Here is a 23775-nt window from a genome sequence, read left to right as displayed (position 1 = left end):
TGCACTGAAGTCTCGAGCTTTCACAAGTGTGGCTCATGGATGGGCGATCTAAGCTCTCGTGGGAAAATAGGCCGACCTACTGAAGGACAGGCTAGGTCAAGTGCCCTCGCGAGCAATAGGTCTGACCTCCACTTTGAACCACATCTCAAATCCCAGGCCAAGCTAGACCTCACTAGAGAAACCGAGCTTGACCTCTGCGGGTAGACAGAGCTCGACTTCAGTGAGAAGACTGTGCCCGACCTCGACACGATAGAGCCCCAGCTAGCGAGATCAACCCTTCAACATCAGGCCGAACCTGACCCCAATGTTGGACCAAACCTGACCTAACCAAGGCCCCTTCGGCCCGCGATTCGTGCCGAGGATCACGAAGACCATCTCCCACGAGGGATCTCCTCGCCGAAGATCCAGAAGAGTTTGCCACGCGCAGGATCCGAATCCTAATATGATTCTATCCCCGATAAAACGGGAATAGATGCCTTCCATGCCACCACCTCTTCCCATTTATAAATAAGAAGGCTTTCGGAGAGGAGAGACATGCACAATCTCTAGACCTAACCCTTGTATACCCAACTAGACCCATATTCCTGACATTGGCATCGAAGGGTCCTTGGCACATGAGCCAAAATCTTCTTTGCTTGCTCTTTGTGCAAGTTCACGAGCCAAGGGAAAGAGCGACTGTATTTCTACATCAACATAAGCTATTGTTTCGGGTGAGGCTCCCCGTGTATAGATGGTCCCCAAATAATCTGACCTGATTGGGAGATCAAAGCTATCCAATACTTAGTTTATTTTTTCTTCAAATTCAAATTATTCTTGTACTTTCTTTATAATCTTTTATTTTGAGGTTATACATAGAATAAATAATGGATAGAATGTAGGCTCCATGGCAGGCTTATAATTAGGTAATGTACATCACGAATGGTATTGGTCCGCAGATCAAGCTGATCACACTTGTATATGAAATTAAACGTTTGTAGAAAGGTCCAAATTCAATAAACATGTGTGGGCCACTTTAACGAGTGCACTATATATCCAATATTTGGTACTTTTTATTGGAATATTTGGTTGAATTAAATAGATTATTAAAATCTAGAACCAAAAAAAGAAAATAAAATTAGAGATAGAAAACTTATATATTTGATTTGAAGCGTGACGTGAGTCACTCGGCTTGAAATCGAACTTGCTTCCCTTGGACAGCATCCTAAGTCAACAGGTTTCCAGAGCAATCGACCTACAGGATACAACGACTATGACCCGGTCCCAGCGGTACACTCACTGTACGCGGGCTTGAACCACTTGCAGTTTAACCCAAAAGTGCTGCGTTGACTCAGCAATGAACTCAGCAATTAAAATTCGTAAAACAAAATATCAAAGAGAGTTTTATAAGAGAGATGGATTTTCGTATTTTTTAAATATGAATTGGAAGTCTTTATATAGACTCCACTAACTGGAACAGACACATCTCTCTGATTTAAAACAAAAATGTGCAAGTGCGAGTAGACTCTCACAAATAAAGTCCCGCAAGTACCCATACACACACACACCAACGTGAGTACACTCGCACCGCTCCCACACCCGCACCCAGCCCATCCTGTCCCGTCGCAGACATGGACTCGGCTCGACTTAACGCGCGCGCATGTGGTCAATGGCACAGATTAGAACAATTGCTATAGCCCCCCTCCCCCCCGAACCAAATTCACATGTCCCCTGAATGGGACTCAAGCCCAAGGCAAAAGGTCAATCTTATATATAAAGATATTCTCTTTTGTCAAATCCGATGTGGGACAAAATCCACTACTCAAAAGCATTAAAATTTTCAAATGTTGAGGGAAATCGAAAATTTTAAAAACCAAAATTTGATGTATATTTTGAAACAAAATACAACACTTTTCATGCTCACATCATCCACTGCTCAATGAATATGCAAGCTATTAATGTGCAGTTGGATGGTGAAAATTGATACTTTCATGCTCACGTCATCCATTGCTCAATGAATCAGCAAGCTATTAAGTGTGCCATTGGATGGTGAAAACTGGGCCAACATGGTAGCATTCTATCAAAACCTTTAGGGGTATTTGGTGCATGGAATTAGATGGTACTAAGTGGTATGAAACTTTAAATCCCTTAGTTTGAAAAATCATCCCTATTTAGTTCATTTTAGGTTTCCAACATTGAATCCTATGCATGGAGTAGGGAGGGTTAAGAAGGCTTTCCCAAGTGAAATCCATGAGATTTCCTCCAAACAGCATGAGCTAGGAAGTTCTTACGGTGGGCATGGAGGTGGGGCTCACCTTGATATTTGTGGAGAATCCACCCCATTAATCTGTTTTACAGGATCATTATAGGGTAAGTGACAAAAAATGAGGTAGATTTAAAACTCAGGTGGGTCACACGGAGAAAACAGTGGAGATTGAGTGACTGCCATTGAAACATTCATATGGCCACAAAAGTTTCGTATCATGATATAAAATTTTCTATGTTGTCATTTCATCCCAATAGGAATGAACTTATAAATAGTTGGGATGACATATAAACATCAAGGTGGAACTCAAGAAGGTTTCAACGGTAGGAAATTATTTCCATGCTCCTTCCTCTCGTATGGCCGGCTTGAGTTTTGGATCTGCTTGACTTTTCGTATCATGTCCTAAAACGATCTCACAAAACAGATGAATGGGGTGGATTACTCACAAACACCAAGGTGAGCCCCACCTTACTTTTCACTATAATTTTAACACGAATTTCGAGATTGGTAGTTGTTTTCTATGTACAACCAAACACTATATGAATCAAAACATGTATTCAAGCCTTACATTCTACATGATCCAAACACCAGAGTGAATAGCTCACTTCCATGGCATTAAGTGACACAGACAAGTGCATTTGTTGCAAAAATAAAAAATAAAATTCCATCGCACTTAATACCATATAATTCTATACGCTAAATACCCCTTTAGGGTATTAAGTGGGATGGAATTGCTTCTTTTTTTTTGTAATAAATGTGGTGGATATCGTCACACACATATGAAGCTAAAGAACAAACCTACTCTCAGTTAGAGAAGATCTTATATACATATCAGTTGAGAACACGTATTCTGTAAAAAAGGCCCAGAGATGTTTTCATGGCCAAAGCTCTAAAGACGGTTCTCTACCTTATGATAGGTGACCAACATGTGCAAAGCGCATTCAATTTACAATGTATAAAAGAAACCTCACTGAGGAATTTCCATTGTTGAACTATTGCTTGACTAGAAGTTGTTGTGAGTTAACTTGACGGTCAAGGCATAAGTCGGGTTAATGTGGTTGCTCCCATTTTCTAATGCAGAAACTCCATTTGAGGACTCAAAAATCTTGAAAGCACTCAAGAAACATAAAAAATCATATTACAATATAAGCATTCTAATTAAAGGAATTGGTTCGAGTACTCATTTTGAGTTGGCTATGATTAGAACCTTCACTGGGTCTTTGTTCAGGTCCTAGTGTAACTAATGCGGGTGCATTTTCACACCGGGCTCGAGTGAGGTGGCCCGTGAGATGCAGGGGTACAGTTGGGGTGGGCAGCCTGCGGAACCCATGGATTTGGGGCCCGTGTGAAGTGGGTGGCTTGTGTGAGACGGAACCCATGGATTTGGGGCCCGTGTGAAGTGGGTGGCTTATGTGAGACGAAACCCATAAATTTGGGGCCCACGAGGAAGGTTCAGCCGAGGACTTAACTCATGGATTTGGGGCCTGAGTTATGAGATAAAGGGATTAATTCGCCATGTTCTATCAGTTTGAGCTTTTAGAGCAAGTGGTTAATTATCATGCATCAAATTGGTATCAGAGCGGGAGGTCTTGTGTTAGAGACTCCTCATGGGGGTGATTAATGCAGGGGTGTTTTCACATTAGGCTCGAGTGGGGTCCCTTGTGGGATACAGGGGCGCACTCATGGTAGGCGGCCCGCAAAACCCATGGATTTAGGACCCATGTGAGGCGGGTGGCTTGTGTGAGGCGGAACCCATGAATTTGAGGCCCACGATGAGGGTTCGGCCGAGGACTTAACCCATGGATTTGGGGCCTGGGCAGTTCATTCTAGTTTCTAAAACCTTGATTTAAAGGGAATCTTGGTTGTTTCACTTAAAACATGAAACTTCAATTTCTTTTAGAATTTTCATTTACTAAAAGATTTCAGTAACATAAGTCAAGCTTGCGTACACTATATGATCGAGGGCATAAAGTTTTTTCCACCAGCAAATGTTTTAGTTTCAGTAGTCTTTGTTAGGAATCCTACTCGCAGTTGCACATCAGTAGTCACCGTACCTGGTTGCCATCCACGTCCATGACATACTCGTATTAGATTTGGCCCATACGTCAGGAGCTCTTCAGTTAGGGTGCGTTTGGATCTTAAGTTGCTTAAGATAAGCTACTTATTCCACAAGTAGCTTATCTTAATTTCTACTTATTAAGAAGATAAGTATGTTTGGCAAACAACATACTTATCGGCTTCTCCTCTCTTTCGTCTCTCTTCCTCTCTTCAGCAACTTCTGAAAAGTAGAAAAGCTAAAAAAAATTAATTGAAGTGATTATGTATTTTTAAGTAAAAAAGTTACTTATAAGTTATAACTAATCATAAACCAAACTTACTAATCTGAAATAAGTAACTTATCTACTGTTGTAAGTAGAAAAAGTAACTTATTTGGTGGTATCCAAACAGGCCCTTAATGTGCCCTAGTCAAAATCAGACCAGTTTAATCAATTAGGCGAGCCTCATGCGTGTGCGAATAACTGGATGCTTAAACAGGCTAGTTCATGTGTATGCTTTCCTCCCTGATGAGAAAATTGGCCAATGGTTTTAAATAGCGGTTCCCAAGTGCTACTCGCCAGGAGAAAGAAACTGGTATGACTTGCCTCAACTCGTTTAGTTTCAGTCAGTTTTGCTCCAGTGACGCTTTTGCGTGCCCACCAAAATTGTGACAACTCAACCAGGTTTTGGACAATATTTAGAAGCATGGAATGGTTCGATCTACGATCCAGGACTAATTAACAGCAGGCCACATGGTGAATGGCTTGGATCTCATACAACCAAGCCACTTTGGCAGGCTGCCTGGAGATTGATGGCTGCAAGTAGCATTCCTCGTTTTGGGTTTGTGCTGGATACCAGTTTGCTGAGGCCTTGTTAAACATAACCCACAGCTAACATTTTTGAGAACTTGATCATACATACTAAGATTCGGCTACCATTCCATACCTATTGTAGGGTGCAGATAAAAGTGGAAGCTCTTCAGGCTCCACTGACAATCATGAAGAAAATGACTTGACTAATGAGACAGCAAGATGTTACATGACAAACACAACTTACTCAGAAAGAATCACGGAATGCAGAGCAGCATTACTTAGTTTAGATACTGCTGCGGAAAAGGCACTTCAGTTATTCACAGACTTGAGGTTTCCGGTGGCTAGAGAAGATGTGCTGAGTGGGCCCGCGACTGAACTATCAGATTTAGCATCGGAGCTTGTCCCATCGATAACTAGGGAAGTTCAGGAGCTTGCTGATTTGGTGCACTCTAGCAAGATGAATTCCTGTTTGGATGCTCGAGTTGAAGCAGTTGAGTATGAGCCACTGATCGGGAAATTCGTGGAAATGACTCATATTGGAAATGATTGGTTACTGCCAAATCTGAGTTGACGTAGATGAGTTGCATAAAACTCGTCTGAGTCTTAAAACCATGGGAAGTCATCAGTAGTTCTGATTCTGATCATTTCTGTTTGAGAGCATTATAGCCCCATTGGCTGAAGAAGTGGTCTTCATCGGATCATAATCTTAAGTGGTCTTTGCAGGTGATTGACTGCTGGCTAGCTTGTAGGAATTATAGAGTCTTGCTCATCCGCAAATTTAAAGTTTTCTGATAATGCAGGATTATGTATGTGTGGTTCGCCGATTTCTGATCCCAATTGATCTGATGGACCTCATGTGGATGGGGGATGACCTGAAAAGGTCCTGAGAAATGCAACAGTATTGCTCATTCAACAAAATAGTCCATCGACTGAAGTGTTGCGAACTTGGAATCCTTCAATACAGAAATATTCTGTGGCATCTGCTGTCTGCAGACAGGTCCATCAGATCAATGGTTTGGATCGCTGGCACCATGGGGCATCCTGTGTGGGCAAGCTATACCTTTGCTGTTGTGTGGGACCGTGTAGGCCCGATGATTCAATCTCCATTTGGTTTTGGAGAAGGGATTTGCTAGTTACTAGCAGAGACTTGAAAAGTTGGAAACTGTGTTTGGATGCAATTTCGAATTGAATTGCAATGAGGAAATGACCTGCAAATCAAATAACTACAGGCTGAAGTTATTTGTTGTGCTGGACGCAGTCATGTGTATGTTGATTTTGAGCGGTTCATCTGTTGGGCCCAAATATGGATGGGGCATATTGAAAAATACACTGAAATGCAAATTTGAAACAAACATGGACGTTTGTGGGAAAAATGGGCTATGATGCATGGGAAATCTCTTCAATGCGACCTTTGGGCCACACAGCACACCTCTTGTGGGTCCGATTATACTCTTCAAATCAGTGTCTGATATGGCTGAGAGTTTGAAAATCTCGTATATTCACAGGAAGTCATATGGTAATACGGAATACCACGGGATTTTCATAAAGTATTTAGCATAAAGTTTGCCTGACCTTCCTAAGGGTAACGCGGCATTGCTTTCCTAGAAGGAAAGAGTTCATGTGGAGTAGATCCACCTCGTCTATCATGTGGGCCACCTTGTGTTTGTTCATGGCAATTAAGGTAGATTCAACACTAGATTGGGCTACACCATGGTAAGTAGTTAAGATAGAAAGTCCCACCATTAAAATCAACCAAATTGTGGTTGGCCAACTGACTTGTATATTTGGTTGTTGTGGTGTTTAAAAAAAGTAGTGCTTGTGATGGGCCAACCTATTAGACGGATTGGATGTCATTTTTAAGCAAAAGGTTGGATGATACGTACCGGTTGTCACAAAACGGTACTCCAACCCGACGAACTTGGACTTTTTTTAATTGGAAAAAAGAATTTCACCATACCTTCTATTTTGATTTTTTATTTTTATTTTATGGGACTCACCTTGATGTTTATGTGTGATCCACTCCAACCATTAGATGTGTAATCTTATGTTGGGTAAAGAAGACAAAAATCAAGCCCACCCATGATTTAAAACTAACACCGTGGTGGGCTGACCCGAACGGGCCACTCTTTTCCAAAGTTCGTTTAAATCACTCATCTGCTCCCATTACGAGGATTAATTACCAAAATAACGCCACTTCTCTTCCAAGCATCATGAGCATTAATTATCATATTAAATTACGCCAAGCAGTAGTGTTTTGGGAAAAGGAACCACATGGACTCCCACCTCTGATTTTTATGGGCCCACTCTGACATGTATGTGAGATCCACTCCGCCCATTAGATGTGTAATCCAGTGATAAACCTAGAGCCAATAAATCAGGTTAACCGGTGATTCATATGGGCCACACCAATGGGAACAATTAGGAGGGAGACATCCATCCTTGATTTTTACGGGGCATATCATGACGAAACTCTGAAATCCATTCTATCCATTAGATGTCACACCAAAAGTAAGCTTGGGTCCCAAAAATCAGGCCCATATATGATTCATGTGAGCCACACCATGGGAAATAGTTTAGTGGGTTAACCTTTTCATGTACACTGTTTCCACTAGTGTGGTTGACCTGAACTAAGGATGGAGATGAGAATTGAGACCTTGATCTAACATGGGGTGATATACCTAGTGGTTGGGGTTGATTTTACATTAACACAGCGATGGCGCCCACCCAAGCCGTGGCCCCTTTTCCATGCCAAAATGAAATTAGTATGCGGTGGGAAGCATTTACTTGCATTAATTAAGAGGGACTTGTTTCATTAAATGCATGGCTAGTTGGACGAAAATGCAATGTCCAACTAGTTGTGTGTGAGCATGGCTCTCTCTCTCTCTCTCTCTCTCTATATATATATATATCATCTATTCGTCTGCTGGTGAGTTAGACATGAGTAGCGGGTAAGATACACCACATGGTGACCCAACACATAATCCTAAGGTCGCCATCCCATTCCCACTGTTCCACATGGCGTGGCCCAATCAAATTTTGGATCTAGCTTATTTTTGAGCGAGTATAGAAGCTGATGGAACGGAGTGGATTTTACATTTAGAAATGGTGGTTATTTTTGAGCGAGTATAGAAGCTGATGGAACGGAGTGGATTTTACATTTAGAAATGGTGGTGCCCAAAGAACCTATGTTTTACGAGGTGCGTGAAACACGTAATGAATAGAGAGGACTGCCGTCCCTCCGCCCCCCTCTTATTGTATTCTCTCCAGTCTCCCAATCTCTCTGTCTAACCGTTCATTCCACGTGCGTCTCACGTGCCATAGCCCCTGTGCATCGAATCCATACGGTATGGTAGTGGTACAGATAAAAGAAGTTGATATCTATCATATACAGCATCGTCGTTTCGGAGAGGAGATTATTATCCGATTTCTCTTACACGGCATTCATCACCGGACACAGTGATGGGCAGCGCTGTTCTGAGAAATGGAGCACTCCTTGTCGTCTCTTACCGAAGCTGTTGTTTCAACGCACGCTTTCCGATATTAGGCTTCTCATTCCCTCTCAAACAAAGAAAGCAATGCCCACCAATAGTAACCGGGAGCAGCTGGTTTCCCTCCAGGAGTTTCTGTGCACCTTCGGAGGCTGCGGAGACCAGCGTTGTCGATTCTATACCCTCTTCCTCCTCCTCCGATCCAATAAAGGAAGCTGCTGATGCCTTGGACATGAGAGTTGGACGTATCCTAAGAGCCTGGATGCATCCAGAAGCTGATTCCCTCTATGTCGAAGAGGTAGATGTGGGCGAACCTGAACCTAGGACGATATGCAGTGGTCTTGTCAAATTCATCCCTCTAGAGGAGCTTCAGGTGCGTCCTCTTACTCACTCATCATCCCTTCTTGTGTTCTGAGATCCTTGGAATCTTCTTAGGAGGCGTCCCTTTAAAACCTAAGGGGTCATTTAGAATCTTCGTAGGAGGCGGGTCATTTGGATGCCTGTAAATGGGTCAAGTTGTAAATGATTTACATGTACATCATTTACACTCTGTGTTTGGATGGCAAAATGTTAGGGATTTCATTTACAGCCTAACCTAACGGCTCTCCATTTACAGGCTAAACAGGACAGGCTGTAAATGATTTACACCTGTTAATCATTTACAACTTAAATCATTTACAGCATCCAAACAACCTCTAAAAGCAATTTATCTAGAAATAAACCACACAAACACAATGTATTTCTGATGGGATTCGGGATCTATCAGGGTTGAAGCACTCATATGGGAACAACTGGATCAAAGTTAATAGCTCCTGGAAAGAAGCAAAAGGGCCCGCCACATTATTTTTGTTCATCTTCTACCATTTCTCAAGCGGTAGGATTCATCCGCCATCCATTTTCTGCGCACATTCCAATCATGGGCTGCATTATCATTTTAGAAAAGAAGGGCTGCATTTCCCAGATGGACACATCCCATGATCACCACAATCAAGCCTGTGGCCAACAGATGAACTGCTTAGTGAAAATAATCAGTGATCTAAATTCATTAACCACTATCAACATGATCTTAATTATGCTTCATCCTCAATGGGAGACTAAACTTATTGCTCAGTTCTTGCCTTCATATAGGAGGATCTGAGCTTGAATCCTCTGCTTTGGAATTAGTTGAAGGTTTTGAATCCTCTGCTCTGGAATTAGTCGAAGTTTTTTTTTTTCCTGGATCAGATAGCACAAGGACCAAGATGCAAGGAGGGCTTGGTCAATTGTGGTCTAGCCGTGTTTCTATTTCTAGGAATGATCTACTGAGCATGTTGGTTCCAAGCTTAGGGGAGTTGGTTGCATCTGGGTCAAGATACCAGATAGGATTTTATTGGTAAATTAAAGAGTACTATGGAGTAATATTCCGCTTGCCACTCTGTGCATTGATCTTTTCATGGCTTGTTATTGGGGACAATGCCCTCATGGACAATCAACTGGAGAAGCTAAATATTGTGAGTTAAGGTCCATATCTCAGTCACACTTGCAATTACGTGACTTCTTCACCACTTAATCTCACTTGAAATTATGTGATTTTGGACTTGCAATTATGAGACTTCTTCTTCTTCATTGCTTATGCGGTAAGATGCCTTAGATGGACAGTCCGGATTTACTGGTGCACATCGGACAATCGATAACCAAGAATTTATATTTGCAATTATGCGACTTCTTCTTCTTCTTCTTCTTCTTCACCACCCAGTCACTCTTGCAAGTATGTGACTTCTGCTTTACCACTCAGTTGCACTTGCAATTATGTGATTAATTCTTCTTCTTCACCACTTAGTCACTCTTGCAATTGTGTGACTTCTTTTTCTTCTTCACCACTTGGTTGCATGTGACTTCAAGAAGAAGAAGTAGTCAACATAATTCCAAGTGCGACTGAATGGTTGTGAAGAAAAAGAAGAAGAAGAAGAAGTCACATAATTGCAATTGCAACTGCAACTGAGTAGTGAGGAAGAAGAAGTCACATAATAAGGTGAAGAAGTCACATAATTACAAGTGCAATCGAGTGGTGAAGAAGAAGAAGAAGAAGTGCAACACTTCTTCACCACTTAGTCAACGATATGGATTCTGCGTCAAACCCCTTGTGAAAAAAAGAGAAAATCACCAAAAAAAATAAAAAATAAAAATTTCTCTGAATTTTTTAATGGGATTACATCCTAAGGGGATTTGTACCAATCCTTTTCATTTGTCTGAAGAGAAAAGGGGATTTGGGTGGAAAAATTGTGATAAGAGAGCATGTGGTACTGGGAATTCAATTCGTGAGTTTTTGTTAATTTAATTTAAATTGTTTCTCTTGTTTAAGTTGCTTAGGATATGTGAAATGGAGTCAATAATCCATAATTTTGCACATTTTGCATGCTCAATCATAGATTTTGACCTTCACTTTTCAATTTTGGGGAAAATGGGGGCATTTGGAGAATATTTCAAAATTTCCCTATTTTACCCATTTAACTTGCAATTAGAGTGTGAAAAAATCATGTGAGAGTGCTTTATAGGTTGATCTACAGATTGACGGAAGTGATTGAAATTTCTCCATAAAAATATTGAAAAACAAATAATTTAAAATTTTTTTTATATTGGCTAGATGTTATTTGTTCACAATATTTAAGTATTTATGAGTGTATACTAATGTTAACCTCAACCACACTCATTTATTTATTTTCAAAAATAAAATTTTAAATTTTAAATTATAAAAAATAATTATTATTTTTTAAATAAATGCACCATACATTGAAAGCCTCTTTTTTTTTTTCTTTTTTTTTTTTTTTGTAAAATATTTTTCATACATATCTTCTATGATTTGTAAATGATATGAACTAATTCTAGATATAATTACATCACTTGCAAAGGAAACTTATTATATGTACTTTTTCATTTTGATCTTTGAGTTTTTAGTGCGTAATGAACTTTTGTTGAAAAATTCGACCAATATTGCATTGTTTCCCAAAAACAACAATGCATTCTATTGTACATGCGATATTTCCCATGCAATACTGGTATGTTTCTATATCCCAAGGGTGTGATACATGCGTCAATACCAATAGATAAATCACCGCTTGCAGTTATGCGCCTTCTCCTCCTCCTCCTTCACCACTTAGCTGGAGTTGTAATTATGTGACTTTTTCTTCTTCTAGGGTTTAGGATGAGAAAGCAAGGAATTGACGTTTTCTAATTCAAGAATAAAAATTTGAAAGGTCGTTGTAGAGTTTGACTATAGAATGTTGGCTTTTAAAAGATTTTGATTGGGATTTCATACATTTCATTTTGTTGAGGGGAAACTTAGGCAGATGTATAATTATTGGAGTCTTGAAGTGCTAAAGTTTATGATTCTAACCAATTAATTTGTGTTGCTACTAATAAAGCTATCTTAAATTGTGACGATTTCTAGTTGGTCATCTTGAATCCATGCTCTCACAAAGGATGGTAGAAGGGAAGACTTCCAAGTTGAACACAATTCAATTCCTTTATGTAATATACCATGTATTCTTCGGGTTGATTTCAACATGATAAGGTTCTCTCTCAAGAAGTTGGGTAGAAGTAGTATAAAGACAAGCACGATAAGCTTTCTAGAGTTCATTACTCAAAGCAACTTGATTGTATTTGTGCCTTCACAAGGACGTATTTTGATGTCGAAGAATGATCTCTAAAGGCTAGCCTCTAGTTAAGAGTAAGTTGGACTACCTTCCAATTTATGTCTCTTTGGAAATCAGTTTGGCAGTGCCAACAAATCCAATTGACCAAAACCGATACCAAATGAGAACTTGATTGTTTTGGAAACATCAGGAATTTCACCCAGTCCTTCACCATTTTTTTATTTGGGGATATTTGGTAGGAAAAGCCAAATTTCACCCGGTCCTTCACTACACCTTTTGGGTTTATGCCTTATTTTGTTGAGGATCTCCTTTTTGCCTAGCATGGGGGATGTGTTGGGATTACATGGTGTGCCGTAAAGGCTGTTACGGGGCTGTAAAGGCCGTTACGTAAAGGTAACGGTGGCAACCGTTACGCATTACGGGGTTATAACGGCCATTATGAAAAAAATGACCCATAATTGCCATTAACGGCACGTTACGTCCCCTATAAAGGCCATAACAGCCCCATAATAGTCTATTATGGGGCAAATACATGTTTTTCATACTTTTTAATCAACATTATGGGGCAGATACAGGTTTTTCGAGGTTTTTTTCAATTTAAAAAAAAAAAGAAGACTGTAACGGCCGTTATGGGGCCGTAACAGCCGTTATGCCCCGTATCGTAAAGGTAATGGTGTGCTCGTTATGGCCACTGTTACTGTTACGGAACACCTTGGTTGGGAAGGATCTTAGAGTTAGTCGGTGTTTGGTTATTCTGGCAACCCTTTGGGCCATTTGGAATAAGAAGTAATAATCGTTGCTTCTAGAATTCCTCCTCTTTTTTCTCTTGGGTTGTTTCTATCTCTGGATCTCCGATCCTAGTATTTTATTTCTCTTTTTTGGTTGTAACAGGCCTTGCCTGTTCTCTTTCTCGCCTTTAGCGGTTATTTTTTTAAAATAAATTGATGTTAATCTTCAAAAAAAAAAAAAGGAAAAGAAAAGAACCAAATTTCTAAGAATTGTGGGTTGGATTTAGTTCATGAAAACATTGAAACTCATCAAAATAAAGTTTGGGGAATGGTGTACAAAAGTTCTTTACAAGATCGAAGAGCGAAAAGCTTCCATATTATCATAGCTCCTAGGCATTGAATCTCATGAGAATATGGTAATTTATTCGAAGTCCCTCACTTATGGTGTGTTTGTTTTTCTAATTTCTGGTGTAATTTAAAGTAAATGAGCCATGATTTACTTTTCAGTGTGTTTGGTTAAGGGAGAATTATTGCACAAAAAATGAGAGTTAAATACAAATCTGAAGTAAAGAGGTAAAAGGAAATTGTAATCATTACATTTTTACATACCAAAACGCCCATTTTAATGTTAATTCCCTTGTAAAGCAAACAATGGTATAATTAGGGGTGTACACAAACCGAGCTAGCTTTGTTAGCTCGCTCGACTCGACTTGAAAAAGCTCGATTCGACTTGGTTCGAAGCTGAGTTCGAGCCGAGTTAAGCTGATTTTTTGAGCTCAAAAATGAGGTCGAGCCGAGTTCGAGCTGGCCTTAGCTCGACTTGACTCGAATCGAACTCGGATCGAACCAGTTCGGTGACTCGGTTACTTTGATATTGATGTTGCTCACCAAGCGTTTGATGAAATGACTCAACGAAGTGTGGCTGGTGCCAAGGAAGGTATGTATATGAAACAAATACCCTTTGTTTCTTGATTTTTATGTTGCTTAGAAGATGTTTGATAAAATACCTGTAAAACCACTGTTGCTGTTTTACATACATTGAGATTTTGAAAGTGCGGTCCATGTGTTTAAGAAAATGTTGCACAGGCGAACTCAGCTCGAACTGGCCCGAGCTGTTGACCAAACAGAGTTGAGCTGACCAGTCAGGCTCGAGGACCGAGCCGACCCAAGTTCAAGCTGGGGTCAGCTAGTGGCCAAGCCGAGTCGAGCTAAGGCCAGCTCGACTCGGTTCGACTCGATGTACACCCCCAGGTATAATGTGATCATTGCAATAAAATGTAAGTGATGTCACCACTCAATTACAAGGGTTAGTAATCATTACTCATTTCTAGCCAATTACTGTTGTAATTGGAAAACCAAATAGACCCGTCAAATTTGGAATGGAGTTTATGGGTATTTTAAATATGGAGGAATTAGTTGCCCCATAAGTGAAGGGACTCGTTGATGCAAGACACATGCATGTGGATAAATAAACAAGTGAGATCAATCAGCAGCTTAATCTAAATAATTAAAATTTACAAACTACGCTAAATCATCATACATATCAATACTCATGCATTAGACCATGAGAATTTCAAGGCACATATGTAATAACTACACGTTGCATGACCATTAAAACACTAATTGATAGGATCTTATGGATGTAGAAACATCCAATTAGCATAGGAACTAATTTAAATCAAAAGGGGAAGCTAATACTAATTACGGTTTGCTTAATTAAGGTTTAGGCTAATCTAGGGTTCATGGGATTTAGGGGAAAGGTGAAATTGCGGCTTAGGTTGCTTGATTGGTTAAAGGATTTGGGTTTTCAAGTCCTAAGTGATGGGAATTGTAGAATTGGAGGGTTAGGTGTTTGGAAATTTCAGGTCAATTAGGGTAATTAGGAACCTAGGGTTTAGAGGATTTGGGAAATTTGGGAATTTAGGGATCTAGGGTTTAGGTTGGGGTTAGTGTTAGAGATTCAAGGGGGTTTTGATGGGGAAATAAGGAAGAGTGTAGGGCTGGCCGTACGACCAACTATGATGACTCACACGTGTGGTCATACGGTCACATGTGTGGACGGTTTTGGCTAGGGTTTGATGATTTCACAGGTTTGGGTTTGGTTGGGTTAATGTGGGTGAAGTAAGCAAGAAAGAAGGAAGGGATTTGCATATGTATATAAATTAAAAGCAAAAAGGAAAAAGATGAAAGTTTGCATAAAATGCCTCTTTGAACAAAGGAAAGAGAGAAAATGGAATAAAAAAGAAAGCCTCGCACCTCCGTTGAAGAGGAATGGCATCACACCAAACCTAAATCCAAATCACTTGGAAGTAATCTTCAAATCACATGAAGAGAGAAAGAACTTGGGAGGTAAAAATTACAATAATGCCTTTATTATCAATTTACCAAATTATCCCTAAAACTAAATAAAATGTAACATAGAGCTCATAAAAGTCCAAAAATGTAAAATAAACTAACAAATAAACCCTAAAACAAATCTATGCCATCAAATGGCCTATATGCCTCCCATCGGGCCCCATGGGTGGCCGCGATCTCGATCCGATGGCGATAATGGTCCTCGATCGCGATCCAGTGGTCGAAACGATATAACGATGAAGATCAACGGCCCAATACTCCTTGGAATGTAGCTCATGATGATCCGGGCCAAGTGGGTCACGTGTACGGGTTGTCTAGCCATAGAGATACCGGTGCTTTCCTCTTCCTTGCATACACTCGAATGGATGACGCGCGTAAATCCTCATCACTCATGGTCGAAGGTGGGATATAGGAAGGGCTGTCTCCTAAGAAGATGAAGGAGATCCACCACCATCACAAATTTATAGTTCGACATATTGTGTCAAATTGGAATGACCAAACAATTTTTCCATCCACAATCTAATAACATATTCCTTAACAAGAGAATTCGCCCGGGTGAGAGAATGCTACCTTGGAAGTCTAAAAGCAAGTGTGGTCTCTTAAGCCATATACCCTTCCAAAACAAATTCTTTTACTGCCACCTACTTTGAATTTAACACCTTTTGTCAACGATTGGCCCCCTCTAGATTTATTTCCAAATTTAGGAATTGCTTGCAAAATGAATGACCATTCCTTCTCATCATCACTCCTTGTCGTAGGGATTTGTCCAATGAGTTCTTTGATTTTGTGGATTTATTGGTCAGATTGAAGAGTGTTGCCCCTTCGATTCAAGAAAAAGATTTAATGGTTTGGAAAGTTCATAGTTCGGGCCTCATCTCTGTTCGCTCCTTTTATAAGTTAATTAACGGGGAGACCCACAATCTTCATCTCTTGCATCTCTTTTGGTCATACGACGCTCCTCCTAGAGTGATGGTGATGACTCAAAGTTTATAAAAGACGAAGGCAGCCGACGAATACATCTTTATGGCTCGAAGATGGTTCGTGGCACAACCAATGAGGATTTTGAAGACCCTACATGTGTCCCTGGATTAATTGAAGGCCCCACATTAGGAGGACACACGTGTAGGATGAGTTAGAAGACTGATCTGTTACGCGGAATTTTTTATTTTATTTTTTAAGAAATCTTTGTTTTGTGCGTTTTCCTTTCCTTTTCTTTTGTTATAGGGGTAGTTTAGTCATTTTCTTTTAAATCTAAATATATAAATATGGAGTTTTCTACCCTAAACCTAATAATGTTTTTTTTAATGAAAGCTTGGTGCCTCCTATCCCTTTCTCTCTATGGTAATTTCTTCTCTTTTCCTAATCTCTTCTCTTATTCTAAATTCTATTTCTAGCCCTTCAACATTCTTCTTCTCTTTTTATGCTTAGTATTCTTTGATTGCTAGTGACCTTGAAAATCTGAGAATTGATCCCAACCCTCTCTCAGATTTTTCAGTCGTCCCTATTCCAGAAATCATTTGATTTTTTGGACTAGAGAAGCTGCATTGATTGTTGGATTAAAACCATGCAAGATCGGGAGGTTCCATCCCTCACCGAATCCAATCCATGCATGATTGAATACAGTACCGCAGGATTGTGATGATGGTCTGCAAATATTGCATGTTTCCTTTGTTATTATATTTACTATGATGTGGAATGTTGAATATTTCAATTGATTTGCTTAATTTATTTCGCTGGATAATTTCTGTGCTCACACATGCATTTTAGTTTAGACCATCCTGCATCAGATGACTTTTAATGCAAGGACATTTTCACATCGGGCTCGAGTGAGGTGGCCCGTGGGATGCAAGGGCACGGCCCACGAGGGGGCGGAAGCCATGGATTTGGGGCTCATGAGGAAGGCTCATGAGGAGGGTTCGGCCGAGGACCTAACCTATGGATTTAGGGCTTGGGCTATGAGATAAATGGATTAATTCGCCATGCTCTATCAGTTCAAGCTTTTAGAGCAAGTGGTTAATTGTCATGCATCAAATTGGTATCAGAGCGGGAGGTCTCGTGTTCAACACTCCTCACCGGGGGTGATTAATGTGGGGGCATTTTCACACCAGACTCGAGTGGGGTGGCCTGTGGGATGCAGGGGCACACTCCCTGTGGGTGGCCCGCGGAACCCATGAATTTGGGGCCTCTGTGAGGCGGGTGGCTCATGTGAGGTGGAACCCATGGATTTGGGGCCCACGAGGGGGCAGAAGCCATGGATTTGGCGCTCGCGAGGAGGGTTTGGCCGAGGACCTAACCCATGGATTTGGGGCCTGGGCTATATGAGATAAAGGGATTAATTCACCATGCTCTATCAGTTCAAGCTTTTAGAGCAAGTGGTTAATTGTCCTGCATCAAATTGGTATCAGAGCGGGAGGTCTCGTGTTCGAGACTTCTCACTGAAGGTGATTAATGCGGTGGCATTTTTACATCGGACTCGAGTGGGGTGGCTTGTGGGATGCAGGGCACACTCACTGTGGGTGACTCACGGAACCCATGGATTTGGGGCCCACGAGGGGGCGGAAGCCGATTTGACGCTCACGAGGAGGGTTCGGCCGAGGACCTAACCCATGGATTTGAGGCCTGGGCTATATGAGATAAAGGGATTAATTCGCCATGCTCTATCAGTTAGAGTTTTTATAGCAAGTGGTTAATTATTCTGCATCAGCTTTTCTTAGCTCATGGGAAGAAAGAGAGTTTTAACAATTGACAATTTGCAAAGAAGGGCCCTCATTCCCCTTAATATTTGTTTGATGTGCATGGATGATACAAAATCGTTTGAACACCTTTTCATTCATTGTAGTTTTGTTTGAAAGGTGTGGGACTCCTTCCTTTCTGCTCTTCATTTTGCATGGGTTATGCCAAGTTTGATTGTAGACTTATTTTGGGCTTGGCATGGAGGTGGGGTGGGTAAACATGGGAAAGCTTTGGGGCATCTTCTATTTCTTGTGGTGCTTTGGTCCATATGGGGAAAGCATATGAAGTGATGCTTTCGAAATTGGAAATTTTTGTACGAGGAGGTCATTAGGGAAGTCGAATATAATGTTTTGGGTTTGGCTTCTGTGTAAAAGCTGATAATCCGGCCAATCTCTCATTTTTTTGAGTTGTAGAGTTGGGTTATATTCTTTTGCGTTTTTTCTGCTTTTTTTTTTCTCTGAAAAAATAAAATAAAAATAAATTGCGACAATTGTAGTATACCTCCCAATCTCCTAGAGGAAATCTCATTGAATTCTTTTGCAAGCTTCTTTGCGACTACTCTAGCTTGAATTTTGAAGAGGGACAAGTACTTGAGTGGTACGTTGGGAGATTTTTCATGGTGGATTTAATAAGGCAATGAGGTTGCCAAGAGGGAGGTGGGATCTAGGTTTGCTTGAGCTTATGGTCATAGTCTAAGTAGAGAAAAATGCATACTATATGAAATCATCATAAGTTACCACGAGGAAATTGTATGCATTATTTGTTAATCCCTCTTTAATGCTTTCAACATATATATTATATTTGTTTGTGTTAACATGTGTTATTGCATTCTTTTATTTAGAAGAGAATTAAGTAATTTCAGTTCATGCAGTTTTATTTGATACGAATAGATATCACATGCAGGACACAAAAGTTATTGTCCTTGCTAATCTTAAGCCAAGGAACATGCGTGGTGTCAAGTCAAATGGGATGCTTATGGCTGCTTCTGATGCATCACATGAGAATGTTGAGCTTCTTTTGCCACCTGAAGGTTCAATCCCCGGTGAAAGAATTTGGTTTGGGTCAGAAGATGAAAAGGAAAAGCAACTAAATGCTGCTACACCTAATCAGGTATTGTCTTGAAGCTTCAATCTTCCATACTTTATTAAATTGCTCCAAGTTCATATGTTAAATTTTGTTTTCCAAAGCAACTGCATTTGTTTGTCCCAGGTAGCTCCTTTAAAAGCTACATTTTGGAATTCCTTCAACATGATAATTCTCCTACTCTTTCTCAGATGATTTCAAATTTTTGATAATAATGTTTTGTGGTCAGTTCATGCATATGTTGTTTCAACACATTTCTTATTTGTAGTTTGTGCACAACAAAGTTTACAATGAATTGATGGGAATTCTTGTAAATGTTTATTCTCTCTAGAAATATCAAATGCTTGCTTGTGATTGAATATTTTGAATTTATTTGTTTTCGTTGAGAATGTTTTGTGCGCATCATCACCACTACCACCATCACTACCACATGCACTACCATCCAATGTGTGTGTGTTTTTTTTTTTTTTTTGAGAGAGAGAGAGAGAACAAAAATATTTATTAACTGTGAAAGCAGGAAAAAATACAGGAATTAAGAAGAAAACCAGGAGGGAAGATCAGCGTGCATAGCTGATTTTACAAAGAAAGCCCATTCCAAGACATCATATGAATAGTTTTACAGCAGAGCAGTCCTTGTTATGAAAGCAATGACTATTACGGCCGTTTCAAATGAACCATAAATTTCCCATTGTAACTAGTCTCCAAATGGATTTTTGGGACTTCCCCACTCCACCTCCATGCCAAGCCCACAAGAGCTAATCAACTGACTTCAGCATCATCCATGAGATATGAAAAATGCGGAAGAAGTGCTCCCAAACTTGGCGTGCGAAGGGGCAATGAATGAAAAGATGATCGATAGATTCTGCATCCCTTATGCACACGAAACATATGTTCGGGAGGATGGGAGACCTCCTTTGAAGGCTGTGTATAGTTAGAACTCTTTTCCTTCCTACAAGCCAGGCGAAAGCTGTTATCCCCCGCCGGGGGGGGGGGGGGGGTGTGCCCGTGCTACCCATAAAGCGAGCGTGTAAAGAAACAACCAAAGGGATGGGGCGAGTCTTTGTCTTGAAACAAGGGTGAGATGACTGGCTTAGGACAATGAATGTGGCTTCAAACCAGCCCCTTTCTCAGCTAGTGGCTTGTAAACTTCATCCCATTTAAGCGAATGAAACTTGGCAGAATCCCCTGTTCCTTTCCCAAAGAAATCCCTCCTTAATTTCTCTAGCCTATCTAAAACTGGCTTAGGACACTTAAATAGAGACATGAAATAAATCGACATATTGGTGAAGGCCGATTTGATAAGAGTTAGATGGCCCCCCAATGAAAGATACCGATGCTTCCACCTAGCTAATTTTCTCTCTATTCTCTCAATGACTTTGTCCCAAAGATGCTTAGCCATATTGCAATACACAACGGTAACCCAAGATAAGAAGAAGGATCCCTGTTTGCACCTAAAAATGGACGCCAGCTGCCGAAGATTGTCATGGGAGACGTGAGAAAGCATTCACGAATTCGATCATCTGTGGTAAACATGCTAAGGGCCTTTTTTACTTTTTTCTTTTAATGGGAAACACACTAAGGTCATTTTTGTTTCATCTACATGCGGTTACACTAGACGGACATGTCAGGGACATCTTTTTTAGTCTTTTGTTGAACCCTTTGTCCTGGACATCCATTCACCCTGTTTCTTTCTTTCTATGCTTATTACAATGAACACCACAGGTTCAAAAGAAAAAGATCTGGGAATCTGTACAGCCTCATCTCAAGACTACTGATTCTTGTGTTGCTGTTCTTGGAGGGCATCCTATGCCTATGCGGACGTCAGCTGGCGTGGTAGTGTGTAGGTCTTTGAAGAATGCAAATATATCCTGAGTAAGCTGCATCTTTTGTCGCTTTAGCCAGCTTAGTGATATTTGTAATTGCTACGGATGGCAAGGCCATCAGATTGGAAAGATTTGCTGGTGGTCCTATTGTCTCCTCAAAAGTTGCTGCTTACCCAAAAATAGAAACAAAAAGGGTCTCTTGCAACCAATGCATTTGAACTGGTAAAATATAGCAAGTTTTATTTTATGGTTTTCTTTGTGAAATTCTCCAAATTTTAGTTTGGTAGCCTAATCAAAATTTTATTTTGGAAGTGAGGTTTACATTAATTTCTTGATTCCTTAAAAATCTCTAGAGATTGGACAATCCAAAAGATATAAATTATATTATAGAAAAGTTGAATAATGGATGTAACACACGCACGCACGCACGCGGAGGGAGGAAGAGGGTACGATCATTGATTTGGACCATCATCATGTGAGGACCACCTTTGGCTGCCCATTCCTTACTTTGATTGGATGATCCTAACCAACTATCAATGGCTATAAAAATGAAGTCCATATTGATTGTATTGGAAATGGTCCACCCATGATGTGGCTCACCCCTCTGGAAAACCACTCTAATAATATGATCCTAACCATCCATCAATGGATAGGAAATGGACTGTCCAATGTTATCTAGATTGTCAACCCCCTCAAGTTTTCCACTGTAAATCACGCGATTCTGATTATAGTCATTTTTGTGATCTGCATCACTTCTTTTTTTTCCCGCACCGGAGTTGTGATTCTCTACTCCTACCATTGATTAAGTCATAATATTTATATTGAGAATGTAGATATATATTATTTGATTTATGCAATGGTAGGCACATAATACCATGCTGATGTACAATAATAATAATAATCATCCCTCTTCATATGTAAATTGCAACGTCAGAATATTAGTTTTTATATGTAACTATGTTGTGTATATAGTATGTGTTGGAGTGACAAACTTGGTCCCCCCCTAATGTACCATGCATTCGGGAAAGTCGTGATACTGCATGCTCGTTCCCGTATTACGTGCACGATCCAAGTAACTTGGGATGGTCCATATACAATATATTCAAAGAGTTTCTATCAGACATTTGGACTTTAGTTGCACAAACTAATGCGGGGGCATTTTCACACCGGGCTCGAGTGGGGTGGCTTATGGATGCAGGGGCACACTCGGGGTGGGTGGCCCTCATAACCCATGGATTTGAGGCCCGTGTCAGGCGGGTGACTCGTGTGAGGCGGAGCCCATGGATTTGGTGCTTACAAGGGGGCGAAACTCATGGATTTGGAGCCCACGACGAGGATTTAGCCGAGGACCTAACCCTTGGATTTGTGGCAACCCATGGATTCGGGGCCTGGGCTATGAGATAAAGGGATTAATTCACCATGCTCTATCAGTTTGAGCTTTTGGAGCAAGTGGTTAATTGTCCTTCATCAAATTGGTATCAGAGCGGGAGGTCTCGTGCAGTTCGACACTCCTCACCGGGGGTGATTAATGTGGGGGCATTTTCACACTGGGCTCGATCGGGTGGCCTGTGGATGCAGGGGCACACTCGGGGTGGGCGGCCCGCACAACCTACGGATTTGGGGTCGTGTGAGGCGGAGCCGATGAATTTGGGGCCCACAAGGAGGTTTCGGCCGAGGACCTAACGCATGGATTTGGGGCCTAGGCTATGAGATAAAAGGGATTAATTCGCCATGCTCTATCAGTTTGATTTTTCAGTTCGAGCTTTTGGAGCAAGTGGTTAATTGTCCTGCGTCACAAACCTTCTAACTGGGTTCTGCTCCTGCTTCAATTCACCCTTCAAACATGCACTCCAGCTCCATCTTCCCACCTATTTGTACTTGAGACATTCGGAAACAGATGCTTCCCAGCTCTTATGTCGGGATCTGGTGCCACTTGGCGTCACACTTTGTGCAACTATAGTTTGGACCATCCATCAAGTGGACCCACCTTTCATTGCCCCCCACCCCCCAAAAAATAAAATAAATAAAATAAAATCACTTTTATTGGATGATCCTAACAATAAATTAATGGCTGGAACTGTGTGGTCCATATTTATCATAAAGAAACATTTGACTTCTATCCGGAATGTGGGCCCACGTTTGGATTACTCATCCCTCTTATACATGATCTGGACCGTTCATGTGGGACCCTTGATTGCTAATCCCTCTTAAAAGCCACTTTGATGGAATTGTTCTAACCATTTGGCCAATGGCTAGGAAAATGGGAGCGACCATATCGATCTTAATAGAGAAGTTATGGTAATTGATCTAGGGCATCCATCATGTTGGGCCAACATTTGATTGCTCATCCCTCTTAAAAATCACTTTGATCAGATGATCCCAACCATCTGATCAATGGTTCATATTCATTATGATAGGGAGGTCTAGTTGTTGATTTGGACCATGCATGACATTGGGCTCCCCGCTCACATCTGATTCCCATCCTCACGAAGATCTGCATTGATATAATGATTTTCACCATTCGATCAATTGATAGGAAATTGACAGTCCACACACTCACACACAATAAGGGTATGGTCCATATTCTTTATTACTAGAAAATATCCTATCTGTGATCTAGACACTCTATGTGGTGCCCACCTTTCATTATCTGTCCCTCTGAAAAAAAATCACTTTGATTGTGTGATCCAAACCACCGATCAACATCAAGGAAAAAAGATGATCCAGAAAAGGTTTGATTGTTTTCAATAATGGGGTCCACCTTTGACTGCCATTCACTCTAAAAAATTACTTTGATCAGATGCTGCTACCCATATGAGCAGTGACTCATAAACTTGATGGT

At 40.7% G+C, this 23775-nt stretch overlaps 1 protein-coding gene across 1 annotated transcript; it reads left to right on the top strand.

Annotated features, from left to right (window-relative positions):
- Positions 1-8522: 8522 nt before the first annotated feature.
- LOC131239217 (uncharacterized) lies at positions 8523-21244 on the top strand. Its single transcript, XM_058236819.1, has 3 exons — positions 8523-8952; positions 18931-19137; positions 20833-21244. Exons 1-3 carry the CDS (start codon positions 8551-8553, stop codon positions 20980-20982), a joined length of 759 nt encoding a protein of 252 aa, XP_058092802.1. The 5' UTR covers positions 8523-8550; the 3' UTR covers positions 20983-21244.
- Positions 21245-23775: the final 2531 nt, after the last annotated feature.

This window comes from Magnolia sinica, chromosome 3 (genome assembly GCF_029962835.1).
Source record: "Magnolia sinica isolate HGM2019 chromosome 3, MsV1, whole genome shotgun sequence".
NCBI lineage: Eukaryota > Viridiplantae > Streptophyta > Magnoliopsida > Magnoliales > Magnoliaceae > Magnolia > Magnolia sinica.
Note: the sequence above shows the minus strand (reverse complement) of the source record. Positions and strands in the feature narration are given on the sequence as shown.

Excerpts from the sequence above, each read along its gene's own strand:
- LOC131239217 (XM_058236819.1), top strand. The coding sequence starts at position 8,551 with ATGGGCAGCGCTGTTCTGAGAAATGGAGCACTCCTTGTCGTCTCTTAC. Across the intron at positions 8,953-18,930 it reads TCCCTCTAGAGGAGCTTCAG|GACACAAAAGTTATTGTCCT; the intron begins GTGCGTCCTCTT and ends TATCACATGCAG. Across the intron at positions 19,138-20,832 it reads ATGCTGCTACACCTAATCAG|GTTCAAAAGAAAAAGATCTG; the intron begins GTATTGTCTTGA and ends TGAACACCACAG.